The following is an 18,946-nucleotide window of genomic DNA, read 5'->3' as shown; positions in this document are numbered from 1 at the left end:
GCCACTGCTGTGACCCGTCCCTCTTCCTTTCCATGTGCTGTTTTCCGAAAGAAACCAGGATTTTCTGGAGAACGTCGCAGCGGTTTTCATGGCCTTCCTGGTTTCCTTTTTGGGTTTTGTGCTTCTCAACCACGGATGTTTCAAGGACTTCTGGGTCTTCCAGTTCTGCCTGGTCATCGCTAGCTGCCAGTACTCCTTGCTGAAGGTAAACAGGGCTATATGGTGGAGGTGTGTCAGCCTACAGAGCAGGTTTGTGATTGTACATTGGAGTTTTAATAAAGCATTTTAACTATACTTTATTCCGGATCGAATGATTGTACCATAAGCAAACTGAGGGATTTTTAAAAGCAAAAACTGTCTGAATTCTTGGTAGATTCTTTTTCATTGAAATTAATTCAATCAGACCTGGAAATATTATTCATCAAACCTCAAATACATGGTGTCAAGGTTTATTTTTTGTTGTTGTTGTTTGTTTTTGGGTCAACATTTTGTGCAGATAGACATCTACCCTTTAGCATGTCTTGATATCACTTGTAGGGTACCACAGGAGTCAGCTTTGGGACCTGATCTATTTGTTGTGTAATTTTTCTTTTGCTTCCTTGAAGAATTTCTTTAATTTTTTTCTATAGTTTGGACAAAATTGATAAATTTACATTATTTTTTGACATGAATAAATCTTATTAAAATTATACGGTGTGTGGTGTTTGAAAACTTACCCAGAGGCTTAATTTGAACCTCTTGTGCAGACAAGAGGAAGGAAATGAGCTAGCTGCTTTGCTCTGATGTTACTATTACAGCCATTGTATTTGTATGCTTTTCATTAGCTGCTGTTTATAATCAGTAAGCTCTAACTCTTAGACCTGACCTTTGCTTGACCCTGCGAGGCGTTCTGTCTGAGCTGAAGTCCAGTTTGTTTGTTCTTCCAGAGCGTCCAGCCAGATGCTGCGTCACCAACACATGTGAGTCTGTTGTTCCTTTCTGAAATATTACAAAACAAAAAAAGAGAGAAGAGGATAAAACCCTAGAAACAAGTGAACACCCGGCATGTCGCTCTCTCTGTTTACTTTTTCTGTCTTAGATATTTGACACCACAATAAAAAATAAATCTATTTCAAGGTACTGAATTTATATTTACTGAAGACGACCTCCTTCTGGCTTCAGGTCCTGTTTCTGTTGAAGCAAATGTAAAAAAACAAAAAACAAGGCCTTAACAACGAGTAAACATCCTTCCTGTTTGATATGTGTTACTGTGTGTGTGTGTGTGTGTGTGTGTGTGTGTGTGTGTGTGTGTGTGTGTGTGCGTGTGTGTGTGTGTGTGTGTTCAGGGTCACAACCAGCTGGTGGCCTACAGTCGAGCAGCCTACTTCTGTATTTTCTGCGCTCTGATTTGGCTGCTGGAGCAGCTGCTGAGGAGGAAGGACCTGCCAGTCTCCACTCTGTACGGAGTCACCATCATCTGCTACGATGTGCTGAGCTTCGTTCGGAACGTTCTAGTTGGTAAAAGGCAGAACATAAGCGTACTGTAGTTTTATTTGCTTCTCCGTGTTTTCAAACTCATTTCCTGTTTTTAAAAAAAGAAAGGTTTTTATTTATGGGAATTACTGAGAAATGTTTGATTTGTGCGTGAACCAGGTTTTACCTACTGCTTCCCGTTCGCCTTCCTGCTGGGCCTTTTCCCTCAGATCAACACCTTTAGCATTTACCTGCTGGAGCAGATCGACATGCACTTCTTTGGAGGAACGGGTCAGTAATGGCGATGAATGGACATCTCAGAGTTGACCTTTAAAGCATTTCTCTCATCGTGTTTTGCCACATTCTGTTGCATGTTGAAAATATTACGCCACAAATCCCAGCTGCATCAAATTAATCAAACCTATCAGTGTGGGTTGATCAGATTTATCCCGACAGTGACCTCGTATCATCGTCAGATTATAATTCTCGTGTCAATAATCCCAGATTCATGCAGAAAAACCCCTTTACGTAATAATAGATGGAGCTTGAGTAACTACTACTGAAACTTTGATGATTCCTGCTCCCCGCCCAGCATGTTTTCTTTACACATTGCTAATATTTAAGGAGGGTGATGAATAATAACGTTGTTTATAGAGCACAGGTGAATACAATACTCTCTGCTCAAAGTACAAAAATATTTTTAAAAGCATCAAGAAGAAAAAGAAGCCATAAACGCGCATGCTTTGACAAGTCTTAAGTCCACATTGTTTATGTGTTAGCATGGAGACTAGCCTCAAATCCGGGTTTAATATGGGTCATCACCAAGTGTGCATGTGGGTTTGAAGTAGGTCAAAGGCTTTGTGGGTCAAACAAGTAAATATGTTGCTCTCTGGTCCCTGTAACCTATTGCTCATCTTTGTATAAGGAACGATTGCATCATATTTGAAAATTTCAAAGAAAGAATTAAGATGAAATATTACCTGACAGGTGTCGACCTGCTTGTTTCCTTGGCTGTTGCTTCTAGCGGCTGCTGCGTGTTTTTCACCACATTCTCCATGTCGTTTGTGTGCCTCAGCCGCCACGAGTCTCATCTCTGCGATCTACAGCATCCTCCGCAGTCTGGTCGCTCTGTCTCTGCTGTACGGTTTCTGCTTCGGAGCGCTCAAGGTAAGTCATTTAAAGTGGCGGTATTACGTAATCAACCTTTTTTTTTGGAGATTTACGTCACGTTACAATTTTATTCCCTCATCAAAAACATACATGGAGAGTTGCTTGATTCTTTCATGCATGTTTAAGAAATCCTTTATTCTCCCGTGGCAACAAGTCAGCTGTGCAAGACGCCTGGTTGGACCTAGAACCGCCTTCTCGGAGATGCTGTTTCCAAGCTTCCGAGCGTTCTGTTCAACTCCTTCAGACTAGCCGTCAGCAATTAGCAAACACTTAGTGGAACTGAGCTCATTGCAGGAGCTACTTCTCAAAGAAACACTGGTAAAAACTTTAAAGTTTTAATACAGGAGTGACGTTCTGATGACTTCCTGAAGGCAGAGCTTCAGAAAGAGCAGGAGTATTTAAAGAAATAGAGCCCCAATTTCAAGGCGTTAAATTACAAAGTCATAAAATTGTTTTAAGTCATGTAAGATATAGCATTTTTATAACAACTGAAGGTAACATAATCACTTGATTGAGCTGTAAGATGACATCACATAGCTGGAAAAACGCATAATACGGACCCTTTAAATAGAAAGCGAGCTCAGACTTGATTTAGTTTGCATGTTTTCCTTAAATATAACATTTTAATTGAGTTAGACGTGGTTAAGTAAATAGATGGGCGACATGTAGTCCAAACCAGATTGCAACCAGAGGGCAAAAAATCTTAGTTGTTGAAAAGAATATGGAATAAAGACAGGTGTGAGTGTGTATTTGTGTGTGTCCATAGGAGCCATGGGACGAACAACACACCCCGGCCCTGTTCTCTGGTTTCTGTGGCCTTTTGGTTGTGTTTTCCTATCACCTCAGCCGGCAGAGCAGCGATCCCTCTGTGCTGCTGTGAGTATCTGTGTGTGTGTGAGTGTGTTTAGCTGGTTTTAACTAGAAGCGTCAGAATAAAGTAGGATGAATACATGTGCATTTTATTCCTACATCACTTATACGATCATATTATTTTCCTATTTTGCGCTACTTTGCAAATACGCCAACGTCTTTGGTTGTAATGTGACTGAACGGGATCGAGTTGTACGGGAGTGAGCGCTCTTGTTTTTGTTTTTAGATCGCTCATCAAGTCCAAATTAATGCCCGCACTTGTGGAGAGTGAAGAAGAAGAGGAGGAGGAAGATGCAGACATCAAAGACCCGCTGCCCGAGAAGCTGCAGAGCTCCATGGTAACCACGGAGCGACATGCGCGCTGGTTTGGGTGTTTGGGTTTATCGCCCGGCCGCTGGACCCACTGACACACTAATCCAACGGTACCGGCTCGCAGTAGCTACAATCAGACAACCGGTGCACATAATCCCAGAGCGTAAAGCAGCGTATGCAGTTGATTAGCGCAGGTGATTACCGGGTAATCTGCGACACAAACCTGTCCTATCAACAATTACAGCGTTAGCAGGGATTGGGAAGCACTTCACTTTCCTCCGTCTGATCGCCGAGAAATGGGAAGCTAATCACAAACAGACAGAAATAACCCCACTGTATGAGCGTGAAATATTCTAGAGGATTATGGGTAATTGGAGCCTCCTTTTTTTTTTGTAATCTTTTAAATCCGCAGAAGGAGATTTTGTTATCGGATTTGGTGGTTTGCGCCGTCGCCTACATCCTAACCTTCGCCATTACGGCGAGCACTGTGTTCCTCTCTCTGAAGGTCAGCTTCGCACTTGTTTTGTGCTTTAATATTTTATTATTCTGCATTGTTTTTGTTTTTTTTTACCCTTCCTGACGAGGTCTCCTCTCCTCCAACTGACTCGTAGCCCTTCGTGACCATCGTGCTGTACGCTCTGGCGGGGACGGTGGGGTTCGTGACCCACTACCTGATTCCTCAGCTGCGGAAGCACCACCCCTGGTTGTGGATCTCTCATCCGGTTCTGAAGACCAAAGAGTACTACCAGTTTGAGCCCAGAGGTTTGCGTCGTTTCGGGCTTTGAATTAACTTGAACTGTTTTAATTTTCAGTGTGGAATGATAATTCACTTTTTTTTTGAAGCACAATTTAGATGTCGATGTGGATCTTCTGTTCACACAGGGTGAAAATCACTCAGAGAGGTTGAAGTTTTTTTTTTTTTTAAACTTTTACAACCAGTAATTTCACTGTATTTGGTTAAAAGTCTCTTAGGAAATTGGAGAATGACCTTTTTCTGATGAAAAACAAAAAACAATCCAAAGTCCAGCTCTTTAAAAAAATTTCACCCAATTTGAATTTTTTAAAAATGTATCAAGTTGTTTGTTGTGTCATCATTACACAGTGAAAAAAAAGAACACTTCAAATCAAAAATAGCATTTACAACATCTGATTGTAAGTGAGCCGTATAAACACGACCGCAAAACATTTAGCATACGAGACGTCCCGGGTTTTTGCATATTTTTGCTAATATTTCTCATCCTCAGAGGCTCTGAGAAACTGTCTCCCTGCTCCTGTTTCAGAGGACGCCGTGCTCATGTGGTTCGAGCGTCTGTACGTGGGGCTGCTGTGCTTCGAGAAGTACCTGGTCTACCCCGCTATCGTGCTGAGCGCCCTCACCAACGACGGCTTCGCCCTCAGCCACAGCAAGAAGCTGGGAATCCAGTGAGCGGACGAAAACAAACTCGCTCGACCCTCGTCGGCCTGCTTGCCTGACTTCTCTCGTCTGTCGCTGCTTTTGCAGCTGCGACGTCCTCCTGACGACGGTCGCCGGGCTGAAACTCCTGCGCTCCTCCTTCTGCGACCCCAGCTTCCAGTTCCTCACGCTTCTCTTCACGCTCGTTTTTTTCCACTTCGACTGTCCGCACGCCTCCGAGAGTTTCCTGCTGGACTTCTTCGTCATGTCGATTGTCTTCCACAAGGTAACGCCTGGAACCTTGTTTAAAAAGTTCACAAACAGAAACATTTGGCTTGTGCAAAGCCTTTTATAACAGCAGGTGTCAAACTCAAGGCCCAGGGGCCGAATCTGGCCCGCCACAGCTTTTTGTGTGGCTCTCTAGACTCCAAACTACATCAAAAAGTCCTGCCAGTTTTTCCACAAATCTGCAAAATTCACACAAGACCAACAAATCTCCTCATTTTTTCTGACTTAATGCAAATTTTCTCAGAATTGGTCAAGTGACTCACTTGGTGTCAAGTTATAGTCCGTAACTGATAAGGCGAGTAATAAAAAGTCACATTTAACCTCTTACATTAGTGTAAAAGTTCCTTGCAAACAAGTTGGCACCACAAAATTTGTAATTTTTGTGGTGATATTTTAGCAGTTTAACTGGTTTTGTCAGTATATTCTGGCACAATTGAACCTTTGAGAACATTCAGATTTTTGACATGACCCAAAATGAAAAGGACTTTGACAGCCCTGCTTCGTAACGTCCCGTCGCAGGGTGCAACTCTCCTCCTGACGCGAGGATTTACTGTCGACCTTTTAAAAAAAAACAAACCCCGTCTCTGGTGAGTTTACACTGGAGGTCAGACTGCTCATCGCGCTCTAAATCCAGTTTGCTGATATCCCTGTAGCTCAGGAGAAGCTTATCCAACATCACCGCAGAGGATCATCCCCGCCGATACAGCCTTGCTAGTAGAAAACCCTGCTAGAAAACGTGGCAGAAACTTACTATGTAGCTTAAGATATATTTTAGGTTTTGTATAAGGAGTGAAATTTTACTTAACATCAAACTGACTGTGTTTCTGTTTTTTTTTTCCTGTCCAGATGCGTGAGCTGCTGCTAAAGCTCCACTTCATCCTGGTTTACATCGCTCCCTGGCAGATCGCCTGGGGCAGCGCCTTCCATGCCTTCGCTCAGCCTTTCGCCGTGCCTCGTATCCTTCCCTAAACACTGCGCCGCATTAAAGTTAAAACAGTTTTGTTTCTGTTTTAACTTTTGTTTAGTCACATTCAAATGTTCCAGTCAGATCGTCAAATAAATTGTGACAAGAAACTGAGGTGGTCCAAGCTGTGATTGTCACCTCTTGTTTTTTATCTCTAGATTCTTGTGTGACCTCCTGAAAGAGTCACTGATGGACTCCTGGAGTATTTTAGTGAACCTGCCCACTTTTAGGAAAGCTCTCCACTGTTTTCTGTTGTTGTGGATATCGCCTCTCACTATGGTTCAAAAAACTCCAAAAAACTCTTTCCAGGTTAATCATCTGGTTTGAGTTTCTTTAGGTCGTGTTGCTTTTTGAGCTCAGTTGGCCTACTTCATGTTGTCAGACAGGTTTTCATTTAACGATTTTCTGATTTTACTATAGAAGAAACAGAATGGATATATCCTTCATCATCCCACAATGGGGGAATTTCAGTGCAACAGCAGCAAAGTGGCACTTAAAGCAAGTACATTCACACAAACATAGATATACTTGCAGTAAATCCAACTTTACCATAAATACTCTGTAGTTATAAAAACAGCGTACTCTAGTCCAAAGGAACTGAGTTGGTTAATTACAAAACGTTCAAAATGTGTGTATTTGAGCATTACAAATATACACTAGTCACAATGTGTGAGAATAAAAAGTGTGCAACAACGGACATCTGCAGATTAAAGCATAAATGTTATTCGGAATGAGTAAATAAAGCTGAACAATCAGGCCTGGGAGTGGGTTATGAAATTACAACCAAAAATTTGCTTTATTGCAATTAATTCATGCCTTAACTAACGGGGGAGTCTTGTATCTGAAAACTGTATTCACTTTATATAGAAATTTATTTGCCGATCTGAAACATTTCCATTTGACAAACCAACAAAAACAAAACAAGTCTTTAAGGAAGCAAATACTTTTCTTTTTGTTTTACATCACAGTTCCCACACGTTGCTCTGAGTGTTTGGTGTCGCTTCCGCCTTTTACTTCCCTTCACTTGCTTCCGTCCAGACTCAGCCATGTTGCTGCTGCAGACTCTGCTCACCACCATCTTCTACACGCCGCTGGCGCCCTTCCTCGGCAGCGCCGTCTTCATCACGTCTTACCCGCGGCCCGTCAAGTTCTGGGAGCGAAACTACAAGTGAGGCCTTTGCCGCCTGCCGCACGGCCAAGCCGGAAAAACAAGCGAGAGGCGTTTTGTCGGCACAACATGAAGATTTCAGAATAAAGCCTGTCGGCTTATTTATTTATACGCCTTTCTTGATTTATTCATGTAATGTTTACGCATTCATGAGCAGAGCCAGTTTATCTAATAGGAAAGTTGATAGCAGGAAACATAAAAAAACACCTTTTGCCTCCTCCTAAAGCTGAGCAAACCACCGATACGCAGCAAATCTTCCCACTCTGTCTCCTCTCACTTATTCGTGAGCATTTCCACGAGAGACATCTAAAAATACTCTGACGGCTTTGTTGTGCAGTCTCTCTCAGAGGCTATGTTTAGAGCCAGAATGAAATCCTGGACGCTGCCAATCGCTGGCAGCCTCAGCTCAGCAGGGGTCTGATGAGAAAGTCGTCAGTTTGAGTCCTGATACGCGGCTCTGGGGAAGGATGAAGACTGTTCAGTTCGAGCCGCTCGAAAATCCGACTTTCACGAAGCAAACGTTTAGGTTTTCACGTGAAATCATTGCATGATTGTAAAGGGGAAGGAAACAGATCTTTGAGGTTTTTGTAAATAGAAATTTGGAAAAGTCCGTAGAGCCATCTTGAACAGATTCTTGTTGCACAATATCTTTGTGGCGAGGTCCGAGTGACGAAAATGGCTAACGATCCTGTTTCATTTCCTGTTCCTGTCAGCACAAAGCGCATCGACAACTCCAACAGCAGGCTGGTGTCCCAGGTGGACAAGGAGACAGGTTAGGTCGCCGTAGTTCTTCACTTCTCTGTCTCCCCCCCCCGGTTAAATCCTGTCATGTGTCATGTCGCGTTTTCTCTCCGTTGCCCCCTGCAGGTTGCGACGACAACAACCTGAACTCGATTTTTTACGAGTACCTGACTCGCTCGCTGCAGCACTCGCTGTGCGGGGACCTCATGCTGGGCCGGTGGGGCAACTACAGCGCCGGAGACTGCTTCATCCTGGCCTCTGACTACCTCAACGCCCTCGTCCACCTCATCGAGATCGGCAACGGCCTCGTCACCTTCCAGCTCAGGGGCCTGGAGTTCAGAGGTACAGCTGGACCATCCGCTCCTCACTCAGCTCCTCCAGAAATTAGCAAACAATCTGCTGGAGCTGCCCGTCTCCACCAGTGGACTGTTAAGTCCATTCGTCTTTGCGAAACAATGTTGTGCTGTTTTATTTAAGAATATCAGAGTATTTTTGAAGCACCTGGATATCATTTTCCTTTTTTACACCTTACAATCATGCACTATTTAGTGCAGGTCTGTCAAAGAAATTCCACATAAAATACTCTTAAAGGGGCGGTGTTATGTATTTTTCAGGCACATAGTCCCATATCACAGCACAATAAAGTAACTATGTTGCCTCCATTTGCTGTAAAAATGCTTTGTCTATAGTCACACATAATGGAAAACAAATTGGACTTTGTAATTTGGCGCCTTGAAATTGGGCCTCTGTCTCTTTAAGAAGCTCCTGTTCTTTAAAACACTCCCCATTCATCATCACAACAATGCTTCTCTGTTACATTTACAGAGGAGTTGGACTGAAAAAGTGCTAGTTATAAAGAAAATAATCTGCCAGTGGAACAAGACAGTTTCAAATTTCTTGTTCCACTGGCAGATTGAGTACTTTTTTAAATCAAAATTAAGGTATTATTAACTTAAAACAAGCTCCTATATTGTGTTGTAAAGTTGCTTGTAAATTAGTTTAGTCTTTTTTTAAGTGCACTAAGGTTTTGTGCATAAGAAACTAGACCAAACATACTTAGTGAGATTTAGTGTTTCTGCAGGGAAGACACAGCCAGTCAGAACTTCTAGTTGAATTGGACTTCAATGAATTTGAAAGGGTTAATAATCAACCCGTGTGTGTGTGTGTGTGTGCGTGTGTGTGTGGGTGTGTGTGTGTGTGTGTGTGGTCGTCTCAGGCACCTACTGTCAACAGAGGGAGGTGGAGGCCATCACCGAAGGCGTGGAGGAGGACGACGGGTGCTGCTGCTGCGAGCCGGGCCACCTGCCTCACACGTTGTCGTGCAACGCCGCCTTCAACCTGCGCTGGCTGGCCTGGGAGGTGACGGCCACCAAGTACCTGCTGGAGGGATACAGCATCAGCGAGAACAACGCCGCCACCATGCTGCAGGTGTACGACCTCCGAAAGCTGCTCATCACCTACTACCTGAAAGTACGTTTGCTCTCCAGCCCGAAAGCCCCGGATGAGGGCCGCGTTCAGTGGTTCGACTGCTCCATCTCCCTCCGTCTCCACCCGCAGAGCATCATCTACTACCTGGTCCACTCGCCCAAACTGGGCGCTTGGCTGAAGGACGCCAGCATCCAGGAGGCGCTGCAGTCCTACACCAAGTGGCACCACATCGAGCGGGACCCGCAGGTGTTCAGCGTGAAGATCGACGAGGACTACGTCCACTGCCTGCAGGGGGTGACGCGCGCCAGTTTCTGCAACGTCTACCTGGAGTGGATCCAGCACTGTGCTGGCAAGATGGAGACGGTACAGACCGACTTACGGGCCAAGCAGCGCACGCTGCGACGTGACGTCGTTCTCATGAAGATTCGTTGTTTTGTTTATGTTCATAATTGATGTTTCAGCCTGTGGACAGCGACGAAGACTCCCCTCTGGTGACGCTGTGCTACGCCCTGTCCGTCTTGGGAAGGAGGTCACTTGGCACGGCGTCGCACAACATGTCCAACAGGTAAAAGATGATAACGCACATGTATGGAAAAATTACTACTTTTCATCGTTGTGCTGGTGAAAATTCGCAGGATTCTGTGTGGCAAAATGAAAAAGGAGGTAGCTTTAAAGAACAACAGAAACTTTCCTAAAACTTCTTTGTTTTGAAACAAAAGGACTAGAAAGCATATGTTTAACCTACTGGAACAAGAGTGACTTTAAAAAGACATTTTACAGTGAGGTCAGTTGAACCGTAGTGTCTTCTGGTTAAATATAAAAGTGTTCACAGTAAATATTTCTCAGCCTCTGGAACAAAAGTGATTTGACAGAAATGACCTTTGCTGTGAATTAATAAAATAGAGAAACTAAACTGATCAGACAGAGTTTTCACAACTTAAATTTTTAACAAACAGAATAAATGTATCCAGAGCTGTAGCAAATGTTGGATCAGCCAGTTTTGGCATCTGGATCAGACTATATCCAGATGAAATAAAAAAAATTAAAAAAAAACTCTGGCCACCAGGGTGTATTTCACAAAAACTTGGTGGTTTTCGCAAAACATACCCAAAACCTAATTTGGTAATTTTCTTTTCACTCGTCAAAAGTTGATGCAAATATTTCGAAATTTAAGTCTGTAGTCCTGGTCTGAAAAATGTTTAGGAAGCCTCATATGATTTATCATGAATTCCTCTAGTTCAACCTTAAACAATTGGAGCTTTGTACTGAGTCCTTTCCTGCTGCTGCAATGAAAGACCAGAAGAGGGCGCCAACGGCTAAATCCTAAAAAACAACTGAAACAGATTTTTGTTGTCAAGGAGCTTTTTTCTTCATCTAGTTTATTATGAAAGGCTGCCTCCCATTTTATTGCCTCATTTCAAGCTCTAATGTGCTGCTTCAATTATTTGGGCAACAACAATTCTTCTCTTCCTCCATAAAGCCTGGAGTCCTTTCTGTACGGTTTCAACACCCTCTTTAAAGGCGACTTCCGCATTGCCACCAAAGACGAGTGGGTTTTCACCGACCTGGACCTGCTGCAGAAGGTGGTGGCACCTGCCGTCAGAATGAGCCTCAAGTTGCATCAGGTAAAGCCGACTCCAGCAGACGAATATACAGTACTGGGATTCAGTGGCCGATTTCCCACGAGTGGTTCACCGTTCACTGTGACTGTCCTGCAGGACCACTTCACGTGCCTGGAGGAGACGGAGGAGGTGTCCATCCTGTACGAAGCCATCACGAACTACCGCAGCGGCCTGGTGATCTGCCACGAGAGCGACCCCGCCTGGCGCAAGGCGGTGCTGTCTAGCCGCGACACGCTGCTCACCCTGAGGCACATGATCGACGACGGCACCGACGAGTACAAGATCATCATGCTGTACAAGCGCCACCTCAGCTTCAAGGTCATCAAGGTAGCGGAGACGAGTGCCAGCCCGCAGGCTGCCCCCTCGAACGCACCGTCGCCACTATGAGACACGGTGGTGGCAGGTTTATGCTGTGATGGAAGCCGTTTCATGGAGCCAAACAGGGAAATAAACCCGACTAGAGGCTGTGAAGGACTTTATGCTGGAGTGGAGATTCGCCTAACATCAAAATGGCCTAGTCAAAGTTCAGATCTAAATTTGCTCGAGAGAATGTTGCAAGACTCGCACATTGATTTTCACAAATCTTGTGTATTAGATCTGCCAAGCTTTGAGCTATGATGTAAAACAAGACTAGAATAATATTGTTAGCCATAATATTATGACTTATTAATTATATCTACAAAATATATATTTTTCAACCATTTAAATTTTAAAAATAAACTTAAGATGATATCTAAAAAAATAATTACATTTATATAAGGTTGTTGATATGTTTTTCACCATCAGAGCTCACTCTATCTATTTGTACCACTTGTGTCTCATAAAAATCCATTCAAATACATGGAAATTCGTGGCTAGCATAACAAAAAGTGAAAAATGATAGCAGCATACTATATTTACAAACTTGACCAAAATGAAAGATTTTTTAAACTCTATTACTTCTGTTAGTTTATTGTAATAATTCACCAAAATGACTTAATAATAGAAATTCTGCTCGACTGTCAGGCCAGCATCACATTTTGGCTAAGCTTGTCGTAACGAACAAGATGCTAAACATCCATCGGATCTCTTCCTGCAGATCAATAAGGAGTGTGTGCGCGGTTTATGGGCGGGCCAGCAGCAGGAGCTGGTGTTTCTGCGGAACCGCAACCCGGAGCGCGGCAGCATCCAGAACTCAAAACAAGCGCTGAGGAACATGGTCAACTCGTCCTGCGACCAGCCGCTGGGATACCCCATGTAGGCGTGATCCACCTACATGCAAAGAAATAGTACCAAATATTTTTAGTCTAGTTTCTAGTGCAAATTCTTGGCACTTTGAAATAAGTCCAAACTGATTTAAAAGTAACTTTTCAGCAACATGTAGGAACTTGTTTCAAATGAATAATTGCTTTAATGTCAGTAAGAAAGTTCCACTAGCAGATATTTTCACTTATAACAAGCCATTTGTAATTCGATAGATAATGACACTTTTAGTGCAAAGTTGCATTAAAAGTGCATTAAAATTGTCAACGTTGCATTACTTGGTGAATAATGACACATCAAGTGCAAAGTTGCATTAAAACCTGCATTAAAAGTCCACAAAAAATATCAGCTTTGCATTAAAAGTGTAATTATTTACCAAGTGACACTTCATGATAGCAAACATTCATGAAGACTCCTTCATGTTATACAGTCAGTCTTATGAACAGGCCTTCAAATAAAGTGTTACGTTTTTCCTTTGTTAAAAATGAAATAATCTGCCAGTGGAACTCATACTTTTTCATTAATATTAAGGAATTAAGCTTTTGTCTCCTGTTAAAAAGTTGTTTGTATGCTAGTTTGGTCTTATTTCATGTGTACTAAAACATTTGCAGCAGAAATATTTTAAATATACTTGGTAAGATTGTGTGCTACCAAGTACAGAAGCTGGCTTGTTGTTAAATTCAGATTTTGTCCCCTCAAGACGTAGTATAAAAGAAAGACACTTTTCTTTATTTTTTTTTCAGGTACGTGTCACCGCTGACGACATCGTTTGCAGGAACACACCACACACTCCGCAGCATCGGAGGAGGGGCTCTCAGCTTGGACGCCATTCGTTCCTGGCTCTGTTCTAAATGGTTGCGGTCAGTTTCCATTCCTCACTCCACCAGCCGGCTTTAAGATCTCGGTCAAATTTACTCCTTTTCTGTCCTCAGTTTAGCACCCTTAGTGTAAGCATAGATCAGACTTTATGTAGTTTGGTCACGAGTTCATGTCCTGAGGTTCCCCAAGTCAAGGTCCTTCCAGAGACCACATGACTTCCATGTGGACTTGAACTCAGCTAGATGATCACTTCAGAGACACAGCTCCAGTTCTGCGAACGCTCCACAAAACTGAAACAAACCGTTTGAGATAATGCAATGCATTCATTTAATTTTGTTGTAGTAACGATTAGTTTTTAGGTGTGGTTTCTTGTTGTAAGTGTTGTAGTCTCTAAGCCCAGCAGCTGTTGACATTTTCATTTTTTGGTGGATGCCAAAAAGAATTTTCAAAATACCTGAGAAATATTGGAGCTACTGCAGAAATCGATGGTGGAGAAGCAGAAATCGATGGTGGTGAAGCAGAAACCGATGGTGGTGAAGCAGAAACCGATGGTGGTGAAGCAGAAATCGATCGTGGAGAAGCAGAAACCGATAGTGGAGAAGCACAATCCGATGGTGGAGAAGCACAAACCGATGGTGGTGAAGCACAAACCGATGGTGGAAAAGCACAAACCGATCGTGGTGAAGCACAAACTGATGGTGGTGAAGCAGAAACCGTCAATATTTATTGAAATTTTGGCTAATTGCTCCAATTATTTGTAACAAAAAATTTATATTCATTCATGACAGGATAGTATCATTGTGATAGGAAAACTGGGAAAGCAGCGGTGGAAAAAAAAATCTAGTTTCTCAGTACTACATTCGTCAAACCCATAATTTATAGAAGTTCTCTGGAAATCTTCAAAAGTCACTTGAGCCATTTCCGAAGGCTTGGCTCTTTTAGAACTGGAGGCGAGGTATAACGCGCATTATGCTAACCTCATAAAGTGCTCGTTCAGCTGGTTGTGTTATAGGATGAATTTCTCTGGAAAGGACTGCGCTGTAATTGTTGTGCTCTGGCTCCCTCCAGGCTGACTGAGTGCTTCACTGAGGATTTACAGATATTGACTCCCAGTGCCGGAGAGGGACTCTGCCAAGCTAATGTAGTTTTAAATGCACATGCAGGGACACTGAGGGTGTGCGTCTGGGAGACGGAGATTACAGAGAAGATGGAGAGGCAAATAGACTTTCTGCTCTTGCAGCTGCGTTTATTTCTCTCTCTATTTTTTTTAGCTGCAACAAATCACATAGTCTCAGTTTTGCTGCTGATCGCTGTGAGATATCAGTCTTTGCGGCTGCACCGTTCTCTTTTGGGTCCCAAGAAATGTCTTTCTGAACAGGACCAAAGTGTCTCTGAGATCACGTCTTCATTTGAAGGTTTTGCTTTATTTTTACCGAGCGTTAAAATAGACTTTTGTCTCATCATTCAGAATGTATTTTCACACACGTGCGCACAGTTACGCAACATTCAGCCACCTGGGATTGTCGAAGTTTGCAGATGGATTTTGATGGGTCGTCACCATCTTGCTTCTGCAGCACTCACATAAATAAATAAATAAATAAATAAATAAATAAATAAATAAATAAATAAATAAGAGGTCTGTGTGTGTGTGTGTGTTTGTCCTGCAGAGTGCGTAAGGACAACCTGACCAGCTGCAACAGCGGCATGAACATGGAGGATGTGGACTGCGGCGCCGGCGGTTCGTCTTCGCTGAGCCACAACCGGCCGTCCTCTGTCACGTCCAACAGCCTGAGCCTCTACCAGCACAGAGCGCGGACGACGCACAGCCACAGGCATCACAACACCGGTACGTGACCAACACACACGCACACACCCCTCACTGCACCACAAGCCATAGAACGTTTCTGTGGTGCCTTTGAAAAAAGACTTCATTTGTGTTTTCGGTTTTACAGAAATGTGACAAAAAGTATCCGTCCCTGATTGATTTCCTCTGGTTAGATGTTTCATATTAAACACATTTTTAATATCAGACTAAGATTAGCTGAGTAAACACCATAAAGGTCTTTCTAAATGATGCTTTCGTTTGTTAAAAGTCAACAGCGACTTAAACCAACCAGGCCCATTTCTTTATTAAGATCTAAAATCTTTAAAAACGGCTCTAAAAAAAGCATTACACGTAAAATTTTACACATTATGAAACATTTACTAAATTTAACTAACTTAGTAAAATGCTTAACCAGCTGGTGTCCTGGTATGAATTTGTTCTCTGAGAGTGATTGGGGTTAGGTTTAATTTTTACAAATTTTCATTTTGTAAAAAGAAAACATTTTCTTGAATAGAAATTATCTAAGGGATTAAAAAAAAAAGCTCCATATGTATGAACACGTCTCTGCGTCCTTTAAAGACTTCATTTATGTCTCTGCGCTTCTGTTCCCTCAGGAAGGAGAGAATACCGCAGTCGGTCTGTGCAACCTCAGAGTCAACGCCCTCCCGTAAGCAGCCAATCAGGTCCCATCCTGGACTCTGGCTCCGCCCACGGGCTGGTCCAGCGTCTGTCCAACAGTCAGCTATCCTTTAACACTTCTATCGCCTCCATTTTCTCTCAGGTAAACACGTTTGTTCCTAGCGACCAGCAGATGTTTCGGTGAAGTCTCTCTAGAGGAGTAACTAGGTGTTTGTTTTCTTCAGGTCCCTCGTCTGTCCGGAGCAGGAGGGATCAGCTCTCAGCTGCAGGCAGCGCAGCATCAACAGCGCTCCAGTCAGGTGTCACCTTCATCTACCCGTCATTCACCCTCTCCACATAAAAAAACCACCATCTCACAGTTTCTTTGGATTTTTTTCCCACGTCTCGTCCCAGGTCTCTTCATCTTCGTCCACACTCAGCCTTCTGTTTGGGAAACGCAGCTTCTCCAGCGGCCTGGTCATCTCCGGGCTGTCCGCTGCCGAAGGCGGCAACACCACCGACACGCAGTCCTCGTCCAGCGTCAACATCGCCGCCGGGCCTTCGCACAGGTCCAGCAGCAGAGCCACGCAGGTTAGGACGACATCACGGAAGCTTTTCGCAAACTTTGACTGCAAACGTGAATGCGTTTTATTGGGAATTTATCTCACAGACCTACATAAATCTGAAAATTGTTGCATGCTGTTTCAGCCCTCTATTACGCTGATACCCCTAAATCAGGCGTGTGCAAACTGCAGCTCTGGAGCTGCAAGTGAGACTTTGGACGTTCCACGATGGTTTCTTAATAATTTGACTAAAACCACCACATTTTTTTAAAGTCATTGATTCTGACACTATCCTAAAATAATGACCCAAATCATTTTTTGCCAAACGTTTTTGTTTTTTTTATGCCTAAAATATCATTTGGAAAGAAATCAGCAGTTATTTTTAAAATTAATTTATTTTTTCCCCAAAATCATTTTTGGCAAAAAATGACTTTAGGGCGCCAGTCACATAGTGTGATTTCTATCACTAAACTGCTCACAGTAACTGCATTTAATCATATTTTAAAATTTATTGATGCTCTCACTGAACAATCAGTGGGAAGTATAGGAAAGCTAACAATCACGAGAATACGTGGGGTTTTAAACATCATTAATTAGAATTTATCATGACAGCAACAAATCAACAATCTTATCACAATAAGAAATTTATCTCAATAAATGATAAACAGTGCGATAAATGCCCACTCCTGTCTGCAGGCGCTCTGAATCTGACAGGTAGCCTTAAATGTCCAACGTCTCCGTTTCTCCTGCAGTGGACCTCGGAGCCATACGAGAGCATAGACGCATCCAACTCTAACGCCGCCGTGACGGTGAGGGAGGGCGGCCAGTCGAGCGATCAAGGCTTCAGCCAGGGACTGGACAAGACCCAGGAGGAATCTGCATCTGCCTCAACAGCTCCGGAGCCAGCTGATCAAAAGACTGTCTGAGAAGAGAGAGGACTGTGTGGGAAGGAACACATGCATACAGAATACAGAGAGAGAGAGAAAGAGAGCGAGCACCCATGCACACAAACCTGCCTTCTCCCTTTATCCTCAGCATGTGGTCTCACCTTGTTGTTTGAATGTAAAGTCTGAAAAAACAGATCTCTGATCTGGTTGATGAAATAAATACATTTTTGAATGAAACTGCCTCCTCCTATGATGATTAGTGCATCTTATATCATTACAATTATATATATATATATTTTTTTTTTCATAATTATCATTAATGGACTAAAAATAAAGCTTCGCATTGCCTAATGTTGTATTTAAGGCTTAAACAGTTCATTTTATGCAACTCTGTTGTTTCTCAAAGGATAGTGGATTGTGAGTTGTCTTCTAGAATAATTCCTGTGGGCTTATTTTTATTTTTTAAGCCTGTCAGATAATAGCCCGCCGTGTAGCAGCATGCCATGTTCCTGCATCCATTATCACTTCTAATCCCCTGGGAGTTGTTGATGGACTGCAGTATATCCAATACAGCCTGATGGGAGGGAGGTCTGGAATGAAAAGCTTTCAAATGACTGAGGATTACACTTGACATTTGTTCGCATATATCAATATTAATATGAAAAAGTTCACATAACAATAACGTTGAGGAAAACTGCACCATAGATGAGGTGCAATGTTTGTTTTCAGGGTCCCGTACTTACAATTTTCTAAGATGGAAGAGTTCCCTCTTCTGTATTGCTCCTTGGTTGCTAGTAGAAATATATACAGTGCTGGGGATATTTCTTGACAATCCCTGAAAATATGTGCAAAGAGCCTTAAAATCAATTCATGTTTAATTGCAGCTACATAGAACATTTCACAAGGTCGCTAATGCTAGTTCCTCTTTGCCACTGCAAAGGTTTTAGGGTCTGGAGACTGAGACGGCCATGGAAGAAGGGGGTTTTGCATGAAACGAACAATTTCTATTTTGATTTTAATGTGAGTTTTGGATCATTATCCTGCCAAATTATCCAATAGCATTAATACTTTTTTTTCTTTTATAGAATGCAGCAGATTTTTTATTTTCCTCTCATATTTCAAGCAGTTCAGAAGTCATGCAATCTAACTAAATTCCCCGGGTCTTTCGATATGGAACTGAACAAACCATGGATCTTGGTTCGTTCATCAGAAAATCCCCAAGGAGAATGTCTGGCCATCAGTTCCAGACTTTGACCTCAGATAAGCTGAGGTCATGATCTGAAACGTGATCTGGAGTGGCCTAGTCAATAAATGGACTTGAATCTAATTGGGAATGCTGATCTTAAAAAGGTCGTTCACATCACACACGAAAACCCTCCAATGAGGCCGAGCTAAAACAACTCTGCAAAGATGAGAGGGGAAAAAAAATTCCTTCACAACGATGTTTGCTGTCAACACGACCAGGTCGGTTTGAATAGCTTTCATACTTACAAAATAAAATAAATTGTATTTACTCAGGTTGTCTTTGTCTCCTGTTCTAATTTGGATGACAGCCTAAAAACATTTAAATGCAGCAAAAGTAAA

General features: G+C 42.8%; 1 protein-coding gene across 1 annotated transcript in view; it reads left to right on the top strand.

Moving 5' to 3' along the window:
- pcnx2 (pecanex homolog 2) overlaps positions 1-17,599 on the top strand; it is a 28,724-nt gene extending 11,125 nt beyond the window's left edge. Inside the window, exons 14-40 of the mRNA XM_023327604.1 lie at positions 52-205; positions 927-959; positions 1,326-1,497; positions 1,633-1,743; positions 2,528-2,619; positions 3,389-3,498; positions 3,719-3,830; positions 4,217-4,309; positions 4,416-4,566; positions 5,085-5,226; positions 5,306-5,483; positions 6,332-6,440; positions 7,488-7,617; positions 8,331-8,389; positions 8,485-8,700; positions 9,575-9,828; positions 9,916-10,149; positions 10,248-10,351; positions 11,267-11,411; positions 11,505-11,735; positions 12,487-12,644; positions 13,394-13,510; positions 15,137-15,315; positions 15,909-16,075; positions 16,158-16,232; positions 16,327-16,503; positions 17,228-17,599. Of these exons, the coding sequence (XP_023183372.1) occupies positions 52-205; positions 927-959; positions 1,326-1,497; positions 1,633-1,743; positions 2,528-2,619; positions 3,389-3,498; positions 3,719-3,830; positions 4,217-4,309; positions 4,416-4,566; positions 5,085-5,226; positions 5,306-5,483; positions 6,332-6,440; positions 7,488-7,617; positions 8,331-8,389; positions 8,485-8,700; positions 9,575-9,828; positions 9,916-10,149; positions 10,248-10,351; positions 11,267-11,411; positions 11,505-11,735; positions 12,487-12,644; positions 13,394-13,510; positions 15,137-15,315; positions 15,909-16,075; positions 16,158-16,232; positions 16,327-16,503; positions 17,228-17,401 (3,877 nt within the window). The 3' untranslated portion in view covers positions 17,402-17,599. The remainder of the gene's footprint in view (positions 1-51; positions 206-926; positions 960-1,325; positions 1,498-1,632; positions 1,744-2,527; positions 2,620-3,388; positions 3,499-3,718; positions 3,831-4,216; positions 4,310-4,415; positions 4,567-5,084; positions 5,227-5,305; positions 5,484-6,331; positions 6,441-7,487; positions 7,618-8,330; positions 8,390-8,484; positions 8,701-9,574; positions 9,829-9,915; positions 10,150-10,247; positions 10,352-11,266; positions 11,412-11,504; positions 11,736-12,486; positions 12,645-13,393; positions 13,511-15,136; positions 15,316-15,908; positions 16,076-16,157; positions 16,233-16,326; positions 16,504-17,227) is intronic.
- Positions 17,600-18,946: the final 1,347 nt, after the last annotated feature.

Source organism: Xiphophorus maculatus, chromosome 22 (genome assembly GCF_002775205.1).
Source record: "Xiphophorus maculatus strain JP 163 A chromosome 22, X_maculatus-5.0-male, whole genome shotgun sequence".
Classification (NCBI taxonomy): Eukaryota; Metazoa; Chordata; class Actinopteri; order Cyprinodontiformes; family Poeciliidae; genus Xiphophorus; species Xiphophorus maculatus.
This window is presented reverse-complemented; position numbering and strand designations above follow the sequence as displayed.